A 26968-nucleotide genomic window follows, 5' to 3' on the forward strand; every position below is an offset into this window, starting at 1 on the left:
TAGAGTCACAGTGGATCCTATAATCCTGAAGTCGGCAGTGCTACTCAACTTTGGCACTTTCTATGTGCCGCCACCACCATAGCCATAGAATCAATGGATGGCCAGAGATGGGTGGGTCGGTGAGTGCCCTTATCTGTTGCTGTTTGAAATCTAGTTATCCGGGCTGCTTTGGGTCAACTGACTTTTGAAAATGTCATTATCATATCTTGTCGTCATCATCATCTCACAATCAGAAAGCATGTTCTTAGCACACGCTTGCAAATAAGATTAGACTTATAAACGCTATGGGATCTTGTGCATGCTTGCTAAATATAATAAAACAAAATAAACCACTAAATTAAGACCCCACCAAGAGCTGATGCTTAGATAGTTAGATTGACCTCCACTCATCAATAAGAGCAACTATTTTGTCATAACTAGATATTCAACTGCCATGACATGCATTATTAAGAGGAAAAAAGAGTGATATTAGGGGACCCATGTTTGTTCATCCTTCCACCAAGACCAAGAAAGCTGAGAAGAGAGAATGAAACTACTTTGATTTTTTACTCATTAGGGTATGATTGGTGATGATTAGATTAATAAGTAAAGAGTGTAAAGTTTTTTTCTTTTTCCTTCATCAAGCGGTAGGAGCCTAAAGAGTATCTATCATTATCCATTTTGAGACCTTTTTAGCAGCCAAAAACCATTGCCTCTATTTGGTCTAAATAATTCTCCACATGTTAGTATCTTTTGAGATATTAATAAAAAAAAAAAGGAAAATGGAAGTGGGTTAGAAATGGGATTCTTAGAGAGTTAGAAGATGAGTCCATTGTGGATACAAAAAAAAGAAAAAGACCTTTTTTTTTCCTTCAACAGCAAGAAAAAAGAAGAAGAGAACAGAGTAAAAAACAGAGAAGTATTTGTTTAGGTAACAGAAGATCTAACAGACCCTATTCTTGAGGAACAGAGAATCCACAAAAACAAACTACAAAAGATAAAAAAAAAGAACCCCCAAGTGTTAGTGACTTGGATTACTTTCTATTTTCAAAAATCCAACCTCAAAAACAGTAGAAAATTAAAAATAAAAAATATATCCACGCGTTTAAAAATCATGAGAGTCGTCTCCAAAGCCCAACATCTTCAATAATAATTCTATATATATCAAACCCATCATTGGCTTATTTCTGCTGCTGCTCTCTTCACATCAAACTCTCCTTCTCCCTCTCTCTCTCTGTGTCTCCGATTAATTCGATTCCTCTATTTTCAAAAACACTAGAAAAAACAGAGTAGAAAAGACAGGGAATGTACCAAACAATTAGTTCAAGAGTTATTGGTAGAGACAAAATGCTGGTCCAAGTTACAGAACATGGTGAATCTTATTGGGTTGATAATAATGGTGTCGATGATGGAGGTGGAGTAGAGTTTGAAAGCGATCAAATCACTTACCTTGCCAATAAAAGATTAATGTCAATACCAGCAGAAACACGAGAGGAGGTTCAACTCTTATCTCTTACCCTACTCTGTTTCTTCTCTTCTCTGTTTGTCTGTTTCTGCAGTGCAGTATATATATATATATATATACACATTCTGGCTCAACTAAATAAGAGGTTCTGTGCATTTTAAAAGTAGCATAACTATAGGATCTTTTTGATGAAAAATGGTTACTATTTAGCTATTATTGCGAGTAAAATACATGATTTTTTATTGCAATCTCTTTTCTTTTCTTTTTCTTATTTGGGTTGTAGAAAGAATTGACTATTAATCTTCTCAAACTAAAACCTATTGGTTTGAACATTGGAAATGCATCTGCACTCCAAGACTTATTGGAGAAACAACTTAATCGGGCGGAGAGTAGTCAGAATTCCAAAGCAAATCGAAGCACGAAACAGCGTGTAGATCATTCGACATTTCTTAAAAATGCAGAGAAGATGAAAGCTGCAAATTTTTTTGCAAAGTTGGTAAAAATTGGCTTGTGGCAGGTATGAATATTTTCCTTTTCTTTAGATTTTCTTCAATGACTTTCACTTATACTTCCTTTTCATTTGTTTGTGGATTTTGTGTTCAGATTGAATCAAAGATTGAAGGTGATTTGGTGGCTAAGTGTTACTATGCCAAGAAAAAGTTGGTGTGGGAATATTTAGACAAATCAATACGACTGAAGAAGAAGATTGAAATACAGTGGAGTGATATCTCAGCTATTAGAGCAATTATTCACGAGGATGAACATGGAATCCTTGACATTGAGGTTAGTTTCTAAATCTTATTTTTGTCCTTACAAGCTTCAATCTATAGTATAAAGCTAACTTTTGATAGATTTTTGCAGTTAAACAATCCCCCAACGTTCCACGATGAGGATGATCCACAGCCGAGAAAGCATACTTGTTGGAAACCCACCAGAGACTTCACCAATGGACAAGGTTCCATTTATAGGTACATGCTATGCTTCCCAGAATTGCATTGTTCCTGCTATATATTTTTTTATCCATGGTGATTTCTTAAAACAAAATAGGGATTCGCTTTCTTTTATTTCTGATAGCTAGGAATGAATAAACTATTGCTCAGGAGGCATCGCCTTGTATTCCCACCTGGATGTCTTGACAAACATTATGAAAAGCTTTTGTCTTGCGACGAGCGGCTGTTTGAGTTGAGTCAGAAACCGTTTCCAAGTTCAAACTCTCCTTACTTCCGCTCAAATTCATTGAGACAATCCAGTTTGTTTGAAAACAACAATGCATATGGAGGTGAAATGAAACACGGCTCACAATTTTCTCTTTTGTATGGATCATTGCCTGTGCTTGCTCCTTTGCAGACTCCAACATATGGACAACAAACATTTCAACCATTTTCTGCTTCAAAGGAAACAACAACTTCACCAGTATCAGGTAATCATGGATTGCATTCCATTACATAAGCCTGCCTGCCATGTGACTTCAATATACTCAATAACTTGTCTTATGTTGACAGTTATTGAATATCAACACGTGGATGAGGGTGGCACTAGTTTTGTCAACAACCCATTGACGACATACTTTGATCCTCAAGGAATGACAAGTTATGGAAATAATTTGCCTCAAAATCAAGTTCAGGCATTGATGTACCAAGCAAATAATCCAGTTGCTTATCACCAAAACGTCAATATATCCACCCCACAATCTGAGCTTATAACTCTAAGCAGCCTTGAAGATCATTTTCTGAACGATTCACTAGTTATGGACAATGATGAAAGGAGTTTGCTTCCCAGGGTAGATTCATTGAATGCACTATCGCGTGAGCATGTTGTTCCTGAGCAGTCTGACATCTCTAACTTTGATTGGAGAGTTTTGAGTCCTCCTATACGCTCGAATGAGAGCGAACAACTACTATATCAGCAACATCAACAGCAATTCCATTACCCTTCACAAATTCCTCCTAATGAGAATCTGGCAATGCATCATTTGGTGAGTAACAACTCCATATATCAGCAGCATCCGTCACAACCACCAGCTTCTGTTCCTGATTCTAGCATGCAAGATTCTTCCGCTCTTAATACAAGAAATGAGATCAACGGGTGGGATGCGTTTCCTGGTCGAAGACATTAGGGAAGTTTTGTTACTTTGGTATTTTTTACTTTTGAGTTCAGGCTAAGTGATTAATCTGTAATCCTAGCCTTTTGTTTACCTATAATTTCAGCTTTCAAATCAAGTATTTAACAACCATAAATTCACACAGTAACTATGACAACTTCCAGATTTGGCTTAACGAGCCGAGCCCGAGCTCAAATATTTCATCTTATTATCATTCAGAAAAGCTAATTTAACAACCATAAATTCACACAGTAACTAGTCCTGCAGGTTTCAGATGGCCAGTTTCTTTTACAAGAAGAAACTTTTTTTACTGAACAGTAAGTAAAAGTAAAGAAAGAAGCCTTCTTTCAATTAAAAAAAATGTGACGTATCCACTTAAATCTAAACGTAATGAGAATCCTCGCGTAAACCATTCTTTATAAATTCTATGTGAACTCATCATTGGTTACTCTCTGCTCATAAAAATTCTCTCTCTGTTTGCTCTGTTTTTACGTCCTCTGTTTTTTCAAGAACTCAACCAGTGTGCTTACATTCTTTGTATGTAAAACTGAGAGAGGCAACCAATTGGATGGTCGGAGATACAAATTGGGTTATTGATAAAATGGATTCAGGAAAGATTGATAAAGAGAAAGTGATGGAACAAGGTAAAGAAGATGATGAATCTATTGGGGAGAACAATGATGAAGATGATGAAGATGGTGGTGGTGGTGGGTACGCTAGTGGGCAGTCAAGTGAAATTCTACGATCAAGAACGGCTTCATCTGCTGAAGAGGTTCGGTTCTTGCATCTTCTGTCTCTTGATGTGTACATTTTTATTTTTCTTTGTTTATGGATTTCTTTGAATTGATTTCCTTTTCTGTCTCTGGTGTGTAATATTTGTTCATGCAGTAAGTTGTTTTTGTTGTTCAAGAATGAAAATGTAATTGGAGTGCTTCGGAACTTAAATTTTATTCTTTCTCTGGAAATTTTTGATACGATTCCCTTTTTTTTTCCTTCATAATCTTGAGGGTTCTTTGAGTTAATTCTCTTTTTCTTTCTCTGCATGCAGTAAATTGTTTTTGTTCCAGAATGAATATGCAATCTTTCTCTGGTTTTTCTTGACATGATTCCTTGTTTTCATATTCTTGAGGGTTCTTTCAAGAAGAGCAATCATTAAATTCAGAAGTTAACTTAACAGAACAGTCTATGCTTCTGATTGTTATATGTGTTGGTATAAACAAGTGTACAGAATCTATAAACGGTAACATTGCACCCTGGTTAGCTAATTTTCACAAACTTGGTCATTTTACTTTCCCACTTCAAAGATTTTGCATTATTTGGGAGTTAGATTTGCAGCTTTGATGAGTTTTTGGTGGCCTTTGTTCTTCAACATCTGACGAAATCATGAATAACTGCAATATTTTCTTTTTCCTTGTTGGGTAGCCTTTCTTCTAAATCTTCCAAATGCTGCTATTGCAGGCACTATCGGTTGGTAAATATGCAAGGGACAACAATGGTGATGATGATGATGGGTATTCAAGTTGGATACATGAGATGGGAAATAAATTACTACCATCAACACCAGTTTCATCTACTGAAGAGGTTCAATTCTTTCATTTTTCTGGTTTTTTTTTTCTTTGTTTCTGCATTTCTTTAAGTTGAGAACATTCCACCCATGTTAGCTAAATCTTCCGCACTTGAAAGAAACCGCATAGTATGAGAGTCAGATATGCAGCTTTAGTGAATTTGTTAGCTAAATCATGTATACCTTTCTTCTTCTAAATCTTCCATATGCTGCTATTATAATTATAGGGAGATTTGGTTGTTAAACTTCAGAATGCAAGGCCTGGGGGTTTGAAACTTGTCGAGGACTCCATTCTCCGAGTTCAAGAACATATTCGAGTAGAAGATTATAATCCTATTCTGAAAGATGAATCTAGCTTTCTTGGCTCGCAACAGGAGCTGAATATGCAACAGCAATTCAAGAAACGTACTGAAGAAGAGCCTCGCAATACTAGGCCTAAGGTTGCAAAGCTGAGGACTTCAAAATGTCCAGCAACTTCACTTAAAATTGGCTCATGGGAGGTACAATGTAGTCAACTTCACTCTTCCACAAAAAAAAAGGAACACACTAAAGCCTATACCTCCATTATTTTTCTTTTTGATGTATATTCAGATAAAATCTAAGACTGAAGATGATCTGGTTGCAAAGTTTTATTACCAAAGGAAGAAGATTATATGGGAATATTTAGACTGGGATGTGAGACTGAAAAATAAGATTGAAATAAGGTGGGATAATGTCTCAGCTATTAGAGCAACTAGTGCTGAGAATGGAGACAGTCTTGACATTCAGGTTAATTTTTCTGAACATGTTTTTCTTCACTGAATTCTTTTTTTTATTTTTGTTGGGATTGAAATTTTATAGGATATGATATTAAGTTTTATGGAACTCTCACAGCTATATGAGCCTCCTGCATTTTTCAATGAGATTGATCCGCTGCCAAGAAAATTATCCGAGTGGGAAAGTACAACAGACTTCACTGCAGGACTTCAAGGTTCGACTTACAGGTAAGTATGACCTTTCAGAAATCAAGTTTCTGCAAACGGTTTGGTTTTTCCCTAATAAGATCTTGTTTCACAGAAAGTCTTTCCCTAACAAGAAAAGACAGGTTTATGCTATATTGCAATTTTTTCTTGGCCTCTATAGAAATGAAAACAAGCGATTTGTCCTGTTTCGATGTTTCTGATTGCTTCATGATATATATATATCTCAGTTGGCATCAACTCAAAGCTCCCTCAGGATACCTTGGCAGACATTACAATAACCTTTTGTCTTGCGACGAACGGTTGTTGAAGTTGAGCAAGGAACCATTCCCAACTGCAACAAATCAGTGTTTTCGCTCAAATTCATCTTGTCAGGTTGTTGCCTCTGATAGAAGCAATACACATGGAGTCACTGATTCACAGTTTGCTCTCCTGGACAAAGTTCAGTCGCATTTACCTTCGCTTTATCCTCAAGAAACACTGCAACCATTCCATCCTCCATCACTATCAGGTAATCAGGAGTTGTGTCGATTCACATATTTCCTGTTAGGCTTGAGGGTAAAAAGGATGACTAATGTACTCTTTAATGCTATATGGTGACAGAATATCAATACATGGATGAACATAGCAACAGATTGTCAGCAAAGGAAGTGATGCCATATAGTGGTGGACCTGGTGTTCAATGGAAGAAGAATGAAAAAGCTTTCTCTAGAGACCAATTTCAGCATGTAGAGTCGAATTACTTTGCTAACAACCAAGCAAATGATTATCAGAACTATGATTCAGCAGCGTCTAGTTCACAATCCAACTATAGAAATATGCATGGAATCACTGGTTCACAGATTGATCTTCCATACAAATCTTTACAGAATTGGTCTTCACTTCATCCTCAACAAGCAGTTCTACCATTCTCTTCTCCATCAGTACCAGGTAACCACATCTTTGCCAATGCAGATATTTCCTTCAGCATGAAAAAGAATACTAATGGTAGAACTGTTTGCTGAGAGACTCATTAACTCTTTAATGTTTTCTGGTGACAGAACATCGACGCATGGACGTCCGTAGCAATGGATACTTGGAAAGTGTAGTGATGCCATATATTGGTGGTCAAGAGATTGATCTTCCACACACATCTTTGCAGAATTGGTCTTCACTTCATCCTCAACAAGCAGTTCTACCATTCTCTCCTCCATCAGTATCAGGTAACCACATCTTTGCCAATGCAGATATTTCCTTCAGCATGAAAAATAATACAATGGTAGAACTGTTTGCTGAGAGACTCGTGAACTCTTCAATGTTTTCTGGTGACAGAACATCGACACATGGATGAGCGTAGCAATGGATACTTGGAAAGTGTAGTGATGCCATATATCGGAGGTCAAGAGACGAGGAGGAGAAATGCTCTTTCTAGAGACCAATTTCAGTCTCCAGTGTCGAGTTATTTTCCTGCCAAGCAAGAAAACAATAACCAAGTTGATACCTACCAGAAGTACAGTGGAGCAACAACTAGTTCAGAATCCAGTGTTACAAGATATAAAGAGGATCTCAAGGATATTCTTATGAGAGATGAATCAGACACGGATGACTAAAAATGCTATGGAATGATGCATCAGAGTTGTGTCATACTTACTGTAACTGAGAGAAATAGTTTCTTGTATAAATTGAAGAATCTTTGTGACTCGATACATGAATTACTAGCTCAAATGAAATGACTAATTACATTCAGAAGCTAACTTACATTTCATTATTCAAATGGAAGAGACGACAACAGAAAGTTCCGCATGTATTTTCTGTTTCAACATTGTAGATTCTAAGAGATTGAGATATAAGAAAGGATTCAGTACATAGATCCATAGTAACCAAGGATAGCGCAGAGAATTGCAGCAACAGAAAACTCGGCAACATACACAAAATAGAGTCATGACAATCCAATACTACAAAACTCCTGCATACAAACTGCCAACTGAACTTTTAGCACACAACATATCGTGCATGCAGAATAATATTTCAGACTTTAACATTCACATCCTCATACGTTCTGGCAGATCCAAATGGCGCAGGTTTTGACTCTGTCAATGCGGAGAAAAACACATACAAAAAAAAAGTGGTGGCTCGTGAGGTATTCAAAATTTGGTGAGAGAATCCCCATGCTATGATGCTAGCATAAGTGAATTCTATCTCAAGTCTTTGGAATTGGTGGAGGTGATTTACTAGACCCTTCCAGCACAGCAGAAGTATCATTAGATTTCCCTGAAACTTCATTCGGCGTCTGGTTTGTAACTTCATTTAGACCTCCTGCGTTTATCTCATTGAAACTCCTCTTCTTTGATTTAGAATCTGATTTTACCTTTTCAGTTCGGATTTCCTCTTCTTTTTCTTCTCCTCCCGTGCTCTTGTTCTCATTCTCCGTAATTGGCAGGGCTTCACCATTTTGTAAAGGAAACAGTGGAGGTTCCTGACCACTTAGTCGACAAAATACTCTCTCAACAGTTTCACTAATTTCCTTCCCTAGCCCATTGCTGTCTAGAATCAACTCCCACACTGATTTAGATGCTTTCTCAAGCACAGGAGCTCTGCATCACACCAACATTAAAGAGTGTAAGAAAACTTATTGCAATTAGATGGTCACAAGAAGGCCAAGCGTGCGGACTATACAGATTTTATGCCAATGAGAGAAAGAACAGAAGGCTTTAAGACTGTAAAAGCAGGAACGTGTTAAACAAAGGGTCCTTTTGGACACGTATATTTAAGGGAGATACAAGCAGGAGTTTGTGAGCTCGGCATAACCTAATAGTTGGTCAACTAGGGTTCTGATACTTATTTGTAGATCAGCTAACAGTTTCAGGTAAAACCTGCAAATGGTTTTCACACATGAAGTTCCACCATTGAGCTCAGCATAACCTAATAGTCAGTTTTTCACACATGAAGTTCCACCATTGAGCTCAGCATAACCTAATAGTCAGTCAACTAGGGTCCTGATACTTATTTGTAAATCAGCTAACAGTTTCAGGTAACCTGCCAACGGTTTTCACACATGAAGTTCCACCATAGTAGTAATTTGATCTCGGCCAAAGTAAGTATTGTGAAAAGACATCGTTGTTTAATTTTTTGATGATTTAACTCTGATACAGAATTTAGCATGCTCAATCCTTGGGCATAGATCCACATAAAGCTAAAAAAAAGTGCTCCAAGAGCACTAAACATTTGCAATTAGACTCAAGTTCCTACCCCGAAAAGTATTCATAAATAGCTAAGAAAGAAACAAACAAAAGCCAATACTCACTCAAGTTCCTGGCGAAGCGCGTCAAACAGCTCTCTTTTGGTCTGTTTCTCTGCCCCAGGGGTATTCAAAACCTTACTCTGTTCAGCCATTTTAATGGTAGTATTTTTCAGCTCTTCCTGCAACAAATACTTAAGTTTTACTCCTGGGGACTTTGGATTTTCATTTCACAGTCCCTAACTTGATGAAGCATGAAATTCTCTAGGTTGGATAGTGAATCAAAAAACATTGTCTTTGATCTAATCAAATTACATTATTAGGAAGACAAACACAAAAGTTGGCTTATGCCCATATAACACACAGAAATGCCACACTGTTTACAAACAGCATAGTCCAACTGGTTCACTCTCCCTAACCTAATAATCTAATATGTTCACTATCTGTTCTTCATTTGCATAAACTGAAAAACTAGAAATTCATTGGCAAAGCTAAAAGCAAAGAAAGTAAATAATTTTTCACAAGAATGTACTTGTTTTCTGGAGGCAATCAACTCAAGAACTACATTACATTAAAACAAACAGACCCAGATACAAAATTCTTTAGAAAGCTAGAAATTCCAACAAAACATGTATCATCATTTATTAAAGACTCCAAAAAAAATATACTTTCATACGAGCATACATTCATCTGTGTACAAAAAAATATAAATAGAGAGGAGAGTTACATTGGCTTTGAGCTGATTGATGATCTTCAATCTGAGAGCGTCGATGGTACCATCATTCATTAAAGACTCCAAAACATCCTCCGGTGTTATCACTGAAGATGAAGAGGCGGCCGTCTCCATCTCGATTTCGCTTCAATTCTTCTTCACTACTAAAACTAAACCCTAAAGAAAATCAACAAAAAAGTCATCTTTATAGCGTTCAAGAGCACCTATTTCATCCAAATACAAATTCCCAAACCCAAAAGAAATTGGGATTCGAATGAGAGAAATAGTAAATATCTAAAACTAACCCATCAAAGGGAAAAGTAAAATACGTTTGTTTACCAGGAAATACCTGCAAATAACAAGCAATCAAACAAACAAAAGTAGTGAATTTTCCCTTTCTCCTTAATCGAAATCAGCTCGAACGGCTACGCTCAGCCCGAGTATGAAGACAGAGCTCTCAAGGTACCTCGGGGAGACAGGTAATCGGGTATCGACTAGGGAACGAATCAACGTCCTCGTATCAATGAAGTCTCTTTCACCTGATTTTGAAGAAGAAGAGCCCGAACCCGAATCAAACAATGCCTGGGCCTGGGCCTGGTCCTGGTCCTGATCCTGGCCCACCTTTTCTTTTTATTGGAATTATAGAAAATATACGGGGCAAGAAAGTCATAGCAATCCTTTTTTACTGTCAAGCTGATTGGAAAGCCTTCCACTCCTCCCTCTAGGGATGGCAATCCGACCCGCGGGTACGGGGACCCGCGGGGACCCGACCCGAAATTTAGGGTCGGGGACCCGAAATTTCGGGGTCGGGTACGGGTTCGGGTGCCACCCGAATGTAATGTTGTGGGGAAGGGTAGGGTATGGTAATGCCATACCCGGCCCCGAACCCGACCCGAAATTAATATTTTAATAAATAAATATATATTAATATAGATATATCATATATATTATATAATATATTTAGGGTCTTTAAACCCTAAACCCTAAATCGTAATCATAAACCCTAAACCCTAAACTTTAATACTCTAATAAATAAATATATATTTATATAGATATATCATATATTATATAATATATTTAGGGTTTAGGGTTTAAAGACCCTAAACATAAACCCTAAACCCTAAACCTTAATACTTTAATAAATAAATAAATATTTATATAGATATATCATATATATTATATATCTATAATTCTATATTGTACATATATATATATATTATATAGGAATATTAATTTGTATTTAGTATACTTATCGTCTTATCTTCCTATATTTTTCATAATGAAATATATGATATGCTCTTCTACTCTCCTAGTCCATATTATATATAATTATATACTCAATAGTCAATACGTTATGTCCTAAACCCTAAACCCTACGTCCCTACTTCCTAAACCTTAAACCCTAACTAAATAAGAAAACCAAAATATCTTTTTTGTTGTAATTTGTATCATTATGACATTATAATCATATATGTAAACCTTAAATTCTAAACCCTATGTAGTCATAAACCCTAAGTAAACCCTAATACCCTATATATAAATAGTTCAATACTTTATACTACGATGTATATATTAGACTATTAATATAATTTCTTTTTAAGGTAAATTTCCCGATTACCGATATATATATTAATATTATTTTTAAGTTTTAGTTTTATTTAATTATGACCGTTAGATTATTGATCTCCTACAATCTAAACCATTGATTAATTAATTTTTGGGTTATAATTTAATCTTATTCTTATATATATTCGGGTACATTCGGGTTTAGGGGTTCCCCATCCCCGTCGGGTTCGGGTTCGGGGATCCCCGAACCTCAAGGTGCCGGGGATGGGGCCGGGGATGGGGGCGGGGATTGAGTTCGGGGACGGGGACGGGGATGGCATACCCGCCCCCGCCCCGCCCCGTTGCCATCCCTACCTCCCTCCCGGGCTGCCTCCTCACCGGATTCCCCAAACCTTTCGTCACTCTCCTACAGAACCATCCTCTCTCGACAATCACCATGTCAAAGTCTCAAGACGCCATCAAAGCCGCTCAAAGTTACCCGACACCCCTCTCCCCTCCGTTGCCACCCATCTCCAAGGACATAGAGCTAGCGAGGGCCTTGACTGCATCGTCAAAATCAAGCCTTTACTCTCTATCGAGGAGCGATGTTTTATATGAAGATGGGTGGCTTCTTGTCGTCAAAGCCCCAAGGAGTTTACTGTGAGAGCGTGTTGGACTCGGTCCCCCAACTTTGGCAAGTCAGGCGGACTCGGTGAAGGACTTGAAGTTCTGTTTTATTCATTTCTTGCCCTTTTATTTTCTGGGTTGATTTTCTCTTGCGGTTGGTTTTGCTGGAATCTTGAAGATTTGGATTTTGGGCCCTACTTGACCTGGATTCTGTTCGTGACATAGATTACTTTCGAAGTACTCTGGAACAATTTAACCTGTCTCTCAGTCAACATATATTTTAGCCTCACTTTTATGGAATCCTTCCAGAAAAACATTAAATGAGAGAAATTATGTGGGATAATGAAATGTGGATATGCTTGAGAGGTCAAATGAGTTTATGTATTGTGGAATTGACTGCGCGATTCGTCTAGGATTTATTTCGTGTGCCTCCCCATAGTTTCAATGCGCTATTCATCTGTCAGTTTGGTGGAAGTTGCAAAGATCAATTGTATTGACAATATAAGGGTTATTTTTGAACTGTAATCGTTAAGACTTCCATTAGATTTCATGGATGTTTTTTTTTTGGTGCTAAAGAGAATCATGCAACTAGCTTTTGGACGTGTGAATACTAACTTCTTACTTGCTATAACTGAATCTCAACTACTTATAAGATGTTCGAACTGGTACCATTAATCGAAATGATAGAATAGATGTTCTTCGTTTGTTTTTTAATTGAGTTTAAGACATAGCTCAGTTGATTATTGAACTAAAGTTTAAATGTTTCACCTCTAGGGACTAATTCCAGCCAACCAGAGCTCCATCTTGCCAACAGACTTGATCGTAACACAAGTGGCGTAATGGTTGTTACCAAGTCCCACAAAGTAGCTTCTAAGCTTGTGAAAGCGTTTCTGAACACAAGATTAGGAAAACATATCTTGCTGTTTGCATCGGTTCAGCACCAAAGTGGGAAAGATCACCATCCGATCAGGTCACGGAAGGTCAAAATTTGGAGCTTGGCGAGTGTACGCTGCATCAGATGTGAGTCAGACTCTACCAGGTGGGTCCATTGTCGGGACATGGAAACTTCATTTGAAGTTTTATCAGTAAACGGGCAAGGGAGGTACAAAGAGCTCGTGGAGTTCACAAAAGATGAAGAGAATGTTATTGTTGTTGAAAGAAAAGCCGTGATTGACGGTGATGCAAAGAAGGATGAGATTTTGGTAAGAGCATTCCCTCGGAGTGGAAGGACACGTCAAATTCGCTTGCATTGCCAGTATCTTGGAATTTCTATAAGAGGTGATGTAAAATACGAGGGTGTCTATGAATGGAGAGGGAGAATATATGATGGCCATGAACTGCATGCAGAGAGCTTGTCTTTTGAGTATTCAATTACTGGTCTACCTGTCATGTTCCAGGCACCTCTACCTTTGTGGGCAATGCAGGCATTGCAGCCATCATAAGTCAAATGGCTGCTCTGCATTCGAACATTTCAGAAATTCTAGCTAAGCTGCTTAGATTCCAGACAAAGCAGTGTGACAATATGGTACCGCGTAATCCTTTGTTGAGGGGAAAGAAAATTCTCTGTCACATGTATGCATAGAGTGAGAATGAAGCCAAAAAGATGTGGAACTCCATTCAGGTTTTGCCACATCAAGCTAATTTGAGGAGGGGACAGTGATGAATATGGCATTACTTCAAATGACGGGATCTACAACTTCATGGAATATATTCACGACATTGGGGTACGTCTTTATGCCAGAATTCTAATATTGTTTGTTTGTATCAGGAAACGACCATGGAATACACAAAAGTTCATAGTTATGAAGTTGTTGAGGGATTGTTAAGTCCTATAACTGTTTTCCCCAACCTCTGCACATTTTACATTTCTTCTCTTTTTTTCTTCTTAATTTCCCATGTAACAAAGACAAATACTTTCCCAGTTTTGGCTTACTTATTCTCTAAAGACTCATTTTTCTGGCTTTAAAATTGAACAAGATGGCATGTAAAACTTTGCCAGGTTCTCATGGTGGAATTAATTAGAAGGGAAGTTGGCTAAGTTAAATGATTTTCTGGGTTAGACTTGAACAAAGTTGTCTCGTTGTCTTTTTGTTATCTTAATCGAGAAGTGTTTGTCAAATTAAATAAGGTCTAATCAATCTTATTTAAGTATAACAGAATAGTCTAATTCCTAGGTTGATTAAGTCTCAAAGGTGCAAAGTTGACTAACAAAAGGCTGACAATTACAAACTAAGAAAGATGTGTCTCAAATCTCAATTACAAACTAAGAGGGATGTGTCTTCATGGTTAAGTATTGGAAAGTCAGCAAAATTTTTTTTTATCGGTTTACCTTTTGTGTACGGAGAAATTTCAACCCGACGACGATAAGTTTGGACAAAAGATATTTCTCTCCATGAGAATCGAATTTAAAATATTTTGAATTCATGCAATTTGACTCTAGAGAGATTCACCACTAAGTTAATAGTGGTTTTTTTATATGCTTACGTCTTTTATTTGGATGACTCGTTACTACCATTTGTTTATTGGGAACATGGTAAGTACACAGTTTTTCTCGTAAAGACAACTATAGAAGAATGATGTGCATGTGGGTCTTTGTAAAATCTCTATAATATTCATTCTCGAAAATTTTCAGTTTTTGAAGATTATTTCAGGTAACTGCACTTTTCTCTTTCATTTTTCTGGGTTCATCTTTCAACAAAACAAGTAGCTATATTTCCACCTTGCAATATTTTTATTTGCTCCAGAAAATAGTCCTAGTTTTCTCAGAAAATTATTCTCCTTAGTCCTTGAAATAAAATGAAGAATATTTTCTTATCAAGTTTTTATTCTCATGGGTAAGGAAAAATATAATTATTGGATCCTAATTTACAGAGCCTGACGAACTCAAAACCAGGTGCTTGATGTTACCTGAAGCACGTGGGATCAATGCAGTGACAAAACCGATAACTACTTTTCAAACCCACTGTTTAACAAAGTCCAATATTTGGAAGAATACTCTTTTCCCACCATTACCAATCATTCAAACCAACTGGTTCTTTATGCATTCAAATGGCCACGTGAAACATCATAGACAAAAAATTCTTTGGATAATTGCTCTTTTCTGGGTCTGGCAGTTTCAGGTTCAGGTGTACTTAAGAACGAAGTATTGGTTTTTTGGTTATATTAGGTCTGAAGAAATCCAAGAACTTGAGTTGTTGAAAAATGGGTTTGTTGGGTGAGGGTTTAACGCAGGTTCTGATACCTGCTGCTGCCTTGCTTGGGATTGGGTTTGCTTTGCTTCAGTGGTTCTTGGTCTCAAGGGTTAGGGTCTTTGATGGTTCTGGTGCAGAGAATGGATTCAGTGAGAATCTGATCGAAGGAGAAGAAGAGGGTGTCGACACTCTTGAGGTTTCCATCAAAGTTGCTGAAATCCAAAATGCCATTTCTGTTGGTGAGTTCTCTTTCGTTCTATGTCTCTTTGATGTAGTGTATTTTCTTTTTGGTGTTTTTTTTGTTTATTTGTTAATAATTATGATCACTAGAATACATAATATGATCGTTTATGTTTACTAACAGTCGATTTTGCTGCCTTCAGCTATTTACATATGTAGCTTCACAATTTTCTTGATCTTCATTGAAGATCACATAAACTTAACCATGTGTGAAGCAGGAGTCTTCATCATCGTTTGATTGCTGATAAATATATTGAAGTCATAGTTAAAATCAAAAGTTACTGATTTTCTCCATGATTGGTGGATATAATAACATTTGAAAGTACAAATTTTTTTGGAGAAATCCAACATAATATGATGCTCAGTGAACAACAATAACTTTATTCTTTTTCATTCATTTTTGGGAGGATTCACCATCTTAAAGCCTCAGATTATTTAATCTGATCAAATTTCTGTTTTCATGATGTGATTTTAGGGGCAACATCCTTTCTGTTCACTCAGTACAAGTATCTTGGCATCTTCATGGGCATGTTTGGCGCGATTATTTTTCTCTTCCTCGGCTCGGTTAAGGGGTTTAGCACGAAAAGTGAACCTTGCATATACAACAAGGACAATCTTTGTAAACCAGCACTTGCCAATGCTGTCTTTAGCACAATAGCTTTCTTGCTTGGTGCTCTTACTTCAGTCCTTTCAGGATTCCTAGGGATGAAAATTGCTACATATGCCAATGCTAGAACAACTATGGAAGCAAGGAAGGGTGTTGGTAGGGCATTCACTATTGCTTTTCGCTCTGGTTCAGTGATGGGTTTCCTTCTTGCTGCCAATGGCCTTCTGGTGCTGTATATCTCCATTAATTTATTTAAACTCTACTATGGGGATGACTGGGAAGGACTTTATGAATCGATCACTGGTTATGGTCTTGGAGGTTCTTCAATGGCACTCTTTGGAAGAGTTGGGGGAGGCATATACACAAAAGCAGCTGATGTTGGTGCTGATCTTGTGGGGAAAGTTGAGCGGAATATTCCGGAAGATGATCCACGAAACCCAGCCGTAATTTTTTTCTTCAACTCCTTTGCATATACTGAATTTAGATTTATGTTTTTTTTATTCTAACTGATTCCGGTGCCATGTGAAAGAATCTAGGTAACACAAGAGGGGGGGTGAATTGTTTTACCGTTAAAAATATGTCAAATTTGAGTTTAAACTTACTGATTTCAGATTACTTTAAATCTTATAGAAACTTGATATTAGTGAATATAAGCTTGAGGTCTAGGTTAGTTCAAGTAGGAATCAAGTACTAGAATTAAATACAACAAGCACACACACAAATAAACAAGTAAAGAGTAGGGTAAGAGAGTGCAAACAGATTTATAGTGGTTCGGCTACGTATAGTCCTACATCCACTCCTCAAGGCTCCTCCTTGAGAGTTTGAATCCACTATGATTTGTTTGTTGAAGAGCCAAGCCTCTCTCTTTACACCAGCTGTTGTTTAAAGTGCCAACTTCACTTTACAATGGCTGTTTTGGCTTACCAAGTGCCAGCCTCACTTTCTTGTGATTTTGTAAGCTAACCACCAGCACTTAGACTCTTAATTGTGTGTACAAAGTGACTCTATAATGATCAAGGAGTGTACGATGAAGCTTGAGTATTTTCTGAGTAAGAATGAAGGCTTGAATGCTTGTAAAACTCTCAGAGAATTGGAATCAAGTTCTGTGTAGTTCTATGGAGTATATAGAAGCATTTATATGCACTAGAATTCCTAAACATGACCGTTGCATGGAGCTAGACCTTTTTGACTTTTAAGGCTTTGTGATCTTGAAAGATTTCAGCTCCCATTTGCAGCTATATTTCACTTCTTGTCTTCTCCATTTATTTCTTCATCTCTTCAATAATTCCAACTTCTTTTACAGCCAACTTTGACTTCTTATCTCTTTCACCTACTTCATTGCTTTTCTTTTCAACAATTGCAGCCATCTTTAACTTTTTGCAGTAACTTGAACATGTGATGTTTGTAGGTGCTAGGAAAGTCTTCATAATTTAATTTTCAGCATGCTTTGCTAGCTGCCATTTCAAATCAGTTGCTAATCTTTCTTTTCTGCACTCATTCATTGAATTTCAGCAAGCTTTGACTTTATAGGATGACAGCTTGTGATATGCTAACTTGTGTAAGAGTAGCAAAGGCCAAAACAACAAGACAATTCATAGTGAAATCTGGAACCTGAAACTTAGTGACTTGTAAGCTTGATTAAAAGCTTCATGTGTTGATCTTTGTTAGCCTTGCAAATTAAAGCATTAAAGGATAGAAACAAGTTCAGAATATAATTAAGAATGCATAGCAAACATAGAACACATATTTTGATCAACATATAGAATGCACACTTCATCATTAAAACTCATATCATAACATTCTCCCCCTTTTTGATGATGCCAAAATATGTGTGACTTAAATCAGATTTAAGTCTTGATGTTTGTCAATGTTTCTCCCCCTTTTTGGAATAATCAAAAAGAATAATATTGAATGCTCCCCCTGAAATGATGCATGGTAGAAACTAAGATGTTTGAGTTAATCCTAGTTCATGTCTTAAGAATTTAAATCTCTCAGAATTCAAGGGCTTTGTAAAAATGTCAGCAAGTTGGTGAGTAGTGTCAATGTATTCTATGCTAACATTACCCTTTATGACATGGTCCCTAATAAAATGGTGCCTAACATCTATGTGTTTGGCTTTGGAATGATGCACAGGGTTGTTTGATAGATTGATTGAACTTGTGTTATCACACATAATTTGGATTTTTGAATATGTGAGTCCAAAATCACTTAGTTGTTGTCTTATCCATAATAGTTGACTACAACAGCCCGCTAAAGCTACATATTCTGCCTCTGTGGTTGATAGAGCCACACTGTATTGCTTTTTAGAATACCAGGAAACTAACATTCTTCCTAGAAATTGACATGTGCCAGAGGTACTTTTCCTATCAATTATGCTACCTGCATAATCAGCATCAGAGAAACCAAACAAATCAAAGTATGATTCTCTAGAATATCATAGTCCTAAAGTAGGGGTACCATTTAAGTATCTAAAAATTCTTTTGACAGCTTTTAGATGTGATTCCTTAGGATTTGATTGAAATCTAGCACACAAACATACACTAAACATGATATCTGGTCTACTAGCAGTTAAATATAGCAAAGATCCAATCATGGATCTATAGAGTTTTGAATTTACCTCATTGCCTTCTGAGTCTATGTCAAGTTTAGTAGTAGTTGCCATAGGAGTTGGAGAAGGTTTAGATTTGTCCATTCCAAATTTGATCTGAAGATCCTTTATGTATTTGGTTTGATTGATGTGTGTTCCCTTAGGCGTTTGTTTCACTTGTAAGCCAAGAAAATAGGTAAGTTCACCCATCATGCTCATCTCAAACTCCCCCTGCATTCTTGCAGCAAATTCCTTGCACATACACTCTTTAGTAGCTCCAAAAATCACATCATCAACATATATTTGTACTAGTAGTATATCTTGATCTTTAATCTTAATAAACAAAGTGTTATCAATTTTCCCACGGCTAAAACCACATTGAATTAAGAAGCTGGACAGCTTCTCATACCAGGCTCTAGGAGCTTGTTTTAATCCATAAAGAGCTTTATTTAATTTGAAAACATAATCTGGATGTTTCAAGTCTTCAAACCCTGGTGGTTGTTTAACATACACTTCTTCATTAATTTTTCCATTCAAGAAAGCACTTTTAACATCCATTTGAAATAATTTTATTCCTTTGTAACATGCAAATGCAATTAATAGTCTTATGGCTTCCATTCTAGCTACGGGTGCATAAGTTTCACCAAAATCAATGCCTTCTTGTTGATTATAACCTTGTGCAACTAACCTGGCTTTATTCCTTGTAACTACACCACTTTCATCCATTTTATTTCTATAAATCCATCTAGTACCTATGATTGATTTATTTTCTGGTTTTGGAACTAGTTCCCATACATTACATTTTTGAAATTGATCTAATTCTTCCTGCATGGCAATAACCCAATCATTGTCATCTATAGCTTCACTTATATTCCTAGGTTCAATCTTAGAAATGAGTGCAACAAAATTGAAAACATTAAGAGATGATAATCTGGAATTTCTGGTCTGAATTCCTTCATGTACATCACCAATTATTTCTTTTGGTGAATGATATGTTGTGTACCTTGGTTTCTTTGGATCCACTACTATGGTTGGTATTGAAGTTGTGCTTTCGTGAGTTTCATACTCATTTTTCTCTTCTTGTTTCTTTGTTCCAAAAATGTCAACTTCCTCTTCAGAGTCATCTTCCTTCTCTGGAGAAATTGTACCAGCTTTTTCCTTGTTTGTTAATTCTGCAATTTCTGTTACTATATCCACATTTTTCTCACAAGAAGGTGTTAGAGTAGATAATTCATCAAATTTAACATGTATTGCTTCTTCAACACATTTAGTTCTTTTATTAAACACCCTATAGGCTTTACTAACCAGTGAGTAGCCTAGAAAGATACCTAAATCAGATTTGGAATCAAATTTGTCTAGATTATCCTTGGTATTTAGAATAAAACATTTACATCCAAAAACTTTAAAATAATCAACTCTAGGAGGTCTTCCATTCCACAACTCATAAGGGGTTTTCTTAAGAATAGGTCTTATTGTTAACCTATTTGAGACATAACAAGCTGTATTTATTGCTTCAGCCCAAAAATACTTAGGTGAATTGTTTTCAAGCATCATAGTTCTTCCAATTTCTTGTAAAGTTCTATTTTTCCTTTCCACCACACCATTTTGCTGTGGTGTTCTAGAAACTGAAAAATTATGTGAAATACCTTGTTCATCACAATATTTTACAAATTCATTGTTCTCAAACTCACCTCCATGGTCACTTCTTATTCTAGATATGCAACAACTCTTTTCATTTTGCAATTTCTTTACTAGTTTTGAAAATTCAGTTAAGGCCTCATTTTTATGTGCTAAAAATAGAACCCATGTAAATCTTGTATAGTCATCAACTAGAACAAAAGCATAAGATTTTCCACCAAGACTTTTTACTCTACTAGGACCAAAAAGGTCCAAATGCAATAGTTGTAATGGCCTTGAAGTAGAAACTACATCTTTAGGTTTAAAAGAGCTTTTCACTTGCTTGCCTCTTGTGCAAGTATCACAGACACCATTATTGACAAAATTCAGATTTGGAACTCCTTTAACTAGCCCTCTTTTAGTCAATTTAGCTAAGGTGCTCATACCTATATGTCCAAGTCTTCTATGCCAATTTTCAATTACTAATTCAGATGCAACTAAGCATTTTACAGAACTTGCATGTAACATTTCCAAGTCAATTTTATAAACGTTACCTTTTCTGAAACCAGTTAAAGCTGTGACATTTTCAGCACTTGTTATAAGACATTTTTTCTTAGAAAAACACACATTAAGATCTCTATCTGTTAATTGACTAATACTTAATAGATTGTAAGATAAACCATCTACCAAGAGCACATTTTCAATGCAAAAAGAAGAGAGATTACCTATAGACCCTATACCTAGGATCTTACCCTTTGCATTGTCTCCAAAAGTTACATATCCTCCATCTTCTTTCTTTGTGAAGGACGAAAACAATTTTGGATTTCCAGTCATATGTCTAGAACACCCGCTGTCCAGAAACCATTCACAAGCTTTAAGGCTTGATTTTAGACAAACCTGCAGAAAATTTGTGTTTATTTAGGTACCCACACTTTGTGGGGTCCTTGGTGGTTAGTATCAACAACATATGTTCCTTTAGGAACCCAAATTTGGACAATTTTTTTATTTGTAGTTCTTGACCTGAATCTGGAATTTTTAATTACTGAGCTGGTAGAGGCATTAAAATCAAATTTGCTTCTTTCTAATAATGTTTCCTTCAATTTAGTAGGATTGTATCCTATCCCTGTTTTATCTAGATATGGTTTTTGCATAGATAGGATGTTATCAAGCTTGTCTGAACTAGCATAAAATTTTTTAAAAGACTCTTCTAAGCATTTGTTCTTTTCTTTTAGACATCTAAGTTCTTCTAGCAAATCTGAATTATCAGGCATAGTAATGTCCTTAAAATTTTTCAGCTCCTCTAGTTCTATGTTTAAGTTGTTAAGCTTGCTTTGTAATTTACTTATTTCTTCTAGACATGCTTTCTCTTTATCTTTCAAGCTAGTATTTTCCTTTTTCAAGTTCTTGTTTACAAAGATAAGTTTTTCATTTTGATTGCACATTTCCTGGAAAGATTTAAATAATTCATCAATAGAAATATCTTCATAATCAGAGTCCAAATCAGATTCACTAACCTCTGCAGAAGAATGAGCTTCTTCCTTAGCAACTAGGCAAAAGTTTGCCCTGATATCTTCATTATCAGATTGGTCCGACTCTGAAGAATCTAGATCCCAAGTAGATTTAAGTGCTTTCTTATCTTCTTTCTTCTTATCTATGTAGTGTGCTCTTTTCCTCCTTGGACATTCATTTTTAACATGTCCTGTTTTGCCACAATTAAAGCAAACAACTTCATCAATTGTTTTACCTTTTTCATTTCTTTTGCTTCTGTTAGGAAACTTCTTCCTGTACTTCATAAATTTTTTGAAATTTTTAACCAGCAAAGCTGTATCAACATCACTATCATCTTCACTATCTTCATGGGAACTATGTACAGCAAGTGCAGTAGTTCTTTTCTTGCTGTCCTCTTCTTCCTCTACTTCTCTATCCTTCAATTTTAGCTCATGAGTCATTAGAGAACCAATGAGTTCCTCAAGAGGTAATGTCTTCAAGTTCTTTGATTCTTGAATTGCTGTCACCTTGGCATCCCACTTTTTAGGTAGAGATCTTAGGATCTTTTGAACTTGATCTGCATCTGAAAACACTTTACCAAGAGCAGTTAAATCATTTACTAAACCAGTAAGCCTTCCATACATATCAGATATTGACTCATGAGGTTCCATTTTGAATAACTCATACTTATGAACAAGAATATTTATTTTAGAGTCTTTAACTTGACTTGTCCCTTCATGCTTAACTTCTAATTTCTTCCATATATCTCTAGCTGTTACACATGTAGAAATATGATTATATTCTTGTCTACTTAGTCCACAGTGTAATATGTTTTTAGCTTTTGCATTATAGGACACTAACTTCTTGTCATTTTCACTCCATTCACTTCTAGGTTTATCAATCTTTGATTCTTCTTCACCTTTCTTGATCTGTTTTGTTGGTTTATATGGTCCATTTGCTACAATTTCCCATAACTCAATGTCATTTGATTGTAGAAAAATCTCCATTCTATTTTTCCAAAAAGCATAGTCTTTTCCTTTAAAGAATGGTGGTTTATTAATTGACATTCCAAACTCTTCAGCCATCTAATTCTCTAGAATGTTAGTTCTTATGAGAATTTAAAACCTTGCTCCGATACCAATTGAAAGAATCTAGGTAACACAAGAGGGGGGGTGAATTGTTTTACCGTTAAAAATATGTCAAATTTGAGTTTAAACTTACTGATTTCAGATTACTTTAAATCTTATAGAAACTTGATATTAGTGAATATAAGCTTGAGGTCTAGGTTAGTTCAAGTAGGAATCAAGTACTAGAATTAAATACAACAAGCACACACACAAATAAACAAGTAAAGAGTAGGGTAAGAGAGTGCAAACAGATTTATAGTGGTTCGGCTACGTATAGTCCTACATCCACTCCTCAAGGCTCCTCCTTGAGAGTTTGAATCCACTATGATTTGTTTGTTGAAGAGCCAAGCCTCTCTCTTTACACCAGCTGTTGTTTAAAGTGCCAACTTCACTTTACAATGGCTGTTTTGGCTTACCAAGTGCCAGCCTCACTTTCTTGTGATTTTGTAAGCTAACCACCAGCACTTAGACTCTTAATTGTGTGTACAAAGTGACTCTATAATGATCAAGGAGTGTACGATGAAGCTTGAGTATTTTCTGAGTAAGAATGAAGGCTTGAATGCTTGTAAAACTCTCAGAGAATTGGAATCAAGTTCTGTGTAGTTCTATGGAGTATATAGAAGCATTTATATGCACTAGAATTCCTAAACATGACCGTTGCATGGAGCTAGACCTTTTTGACTTTTAAGGCTTTGTGATCTTGAAAGATTTCAGCTCCCATTTGCAGCTATATTTCACTTCTTGTCTTCTCCATTTATTTCTTCATCTCTTCAATAATTCCAACTTCTTTTACAGCCAACTTTGACTTCTTATCTCTTTCACCTACTTCATTGCTTTTCTTTTCAACAATTGCAGCCATCTTTAACTTTTTGCAGTAACTTGAACATGTGATGTTTGTAGGTGCTAGGAAAGTCTTCATAATTTAATTTTCAGCATGCTTTGCTAGCTGCCATTTCAAATCAGTTGCTAATCTTTCTTTTCTGCACTCATTCATTGAATTTCAGCAAGCTTTGACTTTATAGGATGACAGCTTGTGATATGCTAACTTGTGTAAGAGTAGCAAAGGCCAAAACAACAAGACAATTCATAGTGAAATCTGGAACCTGAAACTTAGTGACTTGTAAGCTTGATTAAAAGCTTCATGTGTTGATCTTTGTTAGCCTTGCAAATTAAAGCATTAAAGGATAGAAACAAGTTCAGAATATAATTAAGAATGCATAGCAAACATAGAACACATATTTTGATCAACATATAGAATGCACACTTCATCATTAAAACTCATATCATAACACCATGTACCGTTGTAAGTCCCATACAATCCATGCTTAGAAATGGAATCATGCTTTTCCCCTCTTCTAATACACACTTCAGTTTCCCCACTAAAACAGTTTTGATTCTCCTTCTTCAAACTTTAGTAAGTTCCATACATTTTGTGTTGGTATTGGCCCCAAGATTTTATCAAAATTTATATGGTTCCTTTTACGATATTATTCTTATGTAGGTTATTGCTGACAATGTGGGTGACAACGTAGGAGATATTGCCGGTATGGGCTCAGATCTATTCGGATCTTATGCCGAATCATCTTGTGCAGCACTCTTTGTTGCATCAATATCATCGTTCGGTATTAATCATGATTACGTAGCCATGTCTTATCCACTGATTGTAAGCTCAATGGGAGTCGTTGTTTGCTTGATAACTACACTTTTTGCCACTGATCTGTTTGAGATCAAGGATGTTAGCGAGATTGAACCGTCCTTGAAGAGACAACTTTTAATCTCCACTGTTTTGATGACTGCTGGGGTTGCCATTGTCAGCTTCTTTGCTTTACCATCAGAATTCACTCTCTTTAATTTTGGGACTGACAAGGTTGTTAAGAACTGGTATGCTCTTTCAAGTGGTCCAGTTACAGTTAACCCGTTTCTTTAGCAATATCTTCCTGCTTTGTGAGGACTAAAAAATCTTCTTGTTGATTGTATCATTTCAGGCACCTTTTCTTCTGTGTTTCAATTGGTCTTTGGGCTGGACTTGCCATAGGATATATTACAGAGTACTACACAAGCAATGCTTACAGGTGAGACAGTCGGAAATATTTTGGTGTGAATTTAATCTATTAACCAAAATGCAATGTTTTCTTATCGACGCCCAAATTCTTCAGTCCAGTGCAGGATGTAGCAGATTCTTGCAGGACAGGTGCTGCGACAAATGTAATATTTGGGCTTGCTCTCGGATATAAATCTGTGATCATTCCCATATTTGCCATTGCCATTGCTATTTATGTTAGCTTTAGCTTGGCTGCTATGTACGGGATTGCTGTGGCCGCTTTGGGAATGCTTAGCACCATTGCCACCGGTCTAGCGATCGATGCTTATGGTCCCATAAGTGATAATGCTGGTGGCATTGCCGAAATGGCAGGAATGAGCCACAAGATAAGGGAAAGAACAGATGCTTTAGATGCTGCTGGAAACACCACAGCTGCAATTGGCAAGGTGAGGTTCCAAATTCATATCAAAATAGCAGTCATGAAATTGTTGAAGAAAATTTTAACATTACTTGCCTTCCATATTGTCAGGGGTTTGCTATTGGATCAGCCGCTCTTGTGTCTCTTGCCTTGTTCAGTGCCTTTGTGAGCAGGGCTGGCATCCAGGCAGTTGATGTATTGACCCCAAAGGTCTTCATTGGCCTGATTGCAGGGGCCATGCTTCCATACTGGTTTTCTGCCATGACAATGAAGAGCGTGGGAAGTGCAGCTCTCAAAATGGTCGAAGAAGTAAGAAGGCAGTTCAATTCCATTCCAGGACTTATTGAGGGTAGAGCTAAACCAGACTACGCGAATTGCGTCAAGATTTCCACTGATGCCTCTCTCAGGGAGATGATCCCACCTGGCTCTTTGGTCATTCTTACACCTCTAATCACCGGAACCTTTTTTGGCGTAGAAACTCTCGCTGGTGTTCTTGCTGGTTCACTCGTTTCTGGTGTCCAGGTAATCTGTCATTGTTCCACACGTACTTTGATAGCTTCGCAGCGTTTGTCAGGACCTCACCTGGATTTCTTGCTTGGCATTATCACCCCATCCAGGCTTCATGTAGTTCATGTCCACAACATTTATTTCATGTGATTTTGTTGTTATGTTGCTTGTCAGGTTGCCATCTCAGCTTCTAACACAGGAGGGGCATGGGATAATGCCAAGAAATACATAGAGGTGACAACCTTATATATATTTTAGTTTTACAGCAAGTTGACTCGATCAATCGCCATTGAAAACTGAGAAGGAGCATTCCTAATTGTGATGAATTTGCAGGCTGGTGCATCTGAGCATGCTAAGGTACTGGGTCCCAAGGGCTCTGATGCTCACAAGGCTGCAGTCATTGGTGACACCATTGGAGATCCACTCAAGGACACTTCTGGGCCTTCACTCAATATCCTGATCAAGCTCATGGCAGTGGAGTCTCTGGTGTTTGCTCCATTTTTTGCCACTCATGGAGGCTTGCTGTTCAAATTGCTGTAATTTGGATCCATCGAGCAAGCCATCATGCTAATTCTGGTGCATATATGTTAATAATAATTAGTAATAATTAAATGCTCCATAATAAAATGTGAACCAAAAACCAGTCTGTAGATGCTACTGCGATTATGTACAGTTGAAGTATTAGTGAGCCATCCTTCCGTGGCATTTGTTTCGGTCCTCCTCCTCGTTATTTAGAAAAAGTGAGCCACCAGTACAAGATACTATTATTATTGTCTCGACCATTAAACATCCAACCCGTAAACGCAACGACCCAATTATAAGAGTGGAGCTCTACCAACTAAGCTATTGATTACGATTACAAAAACTATCCATGAATTTCAAGAAAAAGAAACCAAAAGGCAAAAGATTATGGGTACAGTATAATAACCTTTTTGAGTGGCTTCTAATCTAAGCGCACACAAACAGCTCGGCGGAT

General features: G+C 36.8%; 5 protein-coding genes and 1 pseudogene across 7 annotated transcripts; 5 read left to right on the forward strand and 1 right to left on the reverse strand.

The window, feature by feature from the left end:
- Window positions 1–1218: 1218 nt before the first annotated feature.
- On the forward strand, window positions 1219–4243 carry LOC120009862. Of its 2 annotated transcripts, none has more exons than XM_038860589.1 (6): window positions 1219–1476; window positions 1728–1961; window positions 2048–2227; window positions 2306–2412; window positions 2545–2864; window positions 2947–4243. In XM_038860589.1, the coding sequence occupies exons 1-6, from the start codon at window positions 1285–1287 to the stop codon at window positions 3558–3560; spliced, it is 1647 nt and encodes a 548-aa protein (XP_038716517.1). In that variant the 5' UTR covers window positions 1219–1284; the 3' UTR covers window positions 3561–4243. The 2 variants fall into 2 exon arrangements, with proteins under 2 accessions (XP_038716517.1, XP_038716518.1); XM_038860590.1 differs by having other exon boundaries at window positions 1342–1476; window positions 1801–1961; window positions 2947–4238.
- LOC120009479 lies at window positions 3820–5711 on the forward strand. Its single transcript, XM_038860092.1, has 5 exons — window positions 3820–3862; window positions 4067–4349; window positions 4434–4464; window positions 5004–5126; window positions 5337–5711. Exons 1-5 carry the CDS (start codon window positions 3820–3822, stop codon window positions 5709–5711), a joined length of 855 nt encoding a protein of 284 aa, XP_038716020.1.
- A 4-nt stretch (window positions 5712–5715) lies between these two features.
- LOC120009925 lies at window positions 5716–7517 on the forward strand. 2 transcript variants are annotated; one of them, XR_005470769.1, is made up of 4 exons: window positions 5716–5877; window positions 5983–6579; window positions 6672–7270; window positions 7380–7517. XR_005470769.1 is itself a non-coding variant. In XM_038860661.1 (3 exons), the coding sequence occupies exons 2-3, from the start codon at window positions 6099–6101 to the stop codon at window positions 7070–7072; spliced, it is 882 nt and encodes a 293-aa protein (XP_038716589.1). In that variant the 5' UTR covers window positions 5716–5877; window positions 5983–6098; the 3' UTR covers window positions 7073–7509. The 2 variants fall into 2 exon arrangements, 1 of the variants encoding a protein (XP_038716589.1); XM_038860661.1 differs by having other exon boundaries at window positions 6672–7509.
- Window positions 7518–7785: 268 nt separating this feature from the next.
- Window positions 7786–10531, reverse strand: LOC120009927. Its single transcript, XM_038860662.1, has 4 exons — window positions 10347–10531; window positions 10013–10174; window positions 9352–9467; window positions 7786–8641 (listed from the first exon to the last, which is right to left on the reverse strand). The coding sequence occupies exons 2-4, from the start codon at window positions 10130–10132 to the stop codon at window positions 8248–8250; spliced, it is 630 nt and encodes a 209-aa protein (XP_038716590.1). The 5' UTR covers window positions 10133–10174; window positions 10347–10531; the 3' UTR covers window positions 7786–8247.
- Window positions 10532–11876: 1345 nt separating this feature from the next.
- LOC120009480 lies at window positions 11877–14120 on the forward strand (annotated as a pseudogene).
- Window positions 14121–15213: 1093 nt separating this feature from the next.
- On the forward strand, window positions 15214–26712 carry LOC120009640 (pyrophosphate-energized vacuolar membrane proton pump 1-like). Its single transcript, XM_038860294.1, has 8 exons — window positions 15214–15599; window positions 16076–16650; window positions 24528–24907; window positions 25012–25098; window positions 25183–25513; window positions 25597–26007; window positions 26167–26226; window positions 26326–26712. The coding sequence occupies exons 1-8, from the start codon at window positions 15371–15373 to the stop codon at window positions 26530–26532; spliced, it is 2280 nt and encodes a 759-aa protein (XP_038716222.1). The 5' UTR covers window positions 15214–15370; the 3' UTR covers window positions 26533–26712.
- Window positions 26713–26968: the final 256 nt, after the last annotated feature.

The sequence above is a fragment of the Tripterygium wilfordii genome, chromosome 11 (assembly GCF_013401445.1).
Source record: "Tripterygium wilfordii isolate XIE 37 chromosome 11, ASM1340144v1, whole genome shotgun sequence".
Taxonomy (NCBI): domain Eukaryota; kingdom Viridiplantae; phylum Streptophyta; class Magnoliopsida; order Celastrales; family Celastraceae; genus Tripterygium; species Tripterygium wilfordii.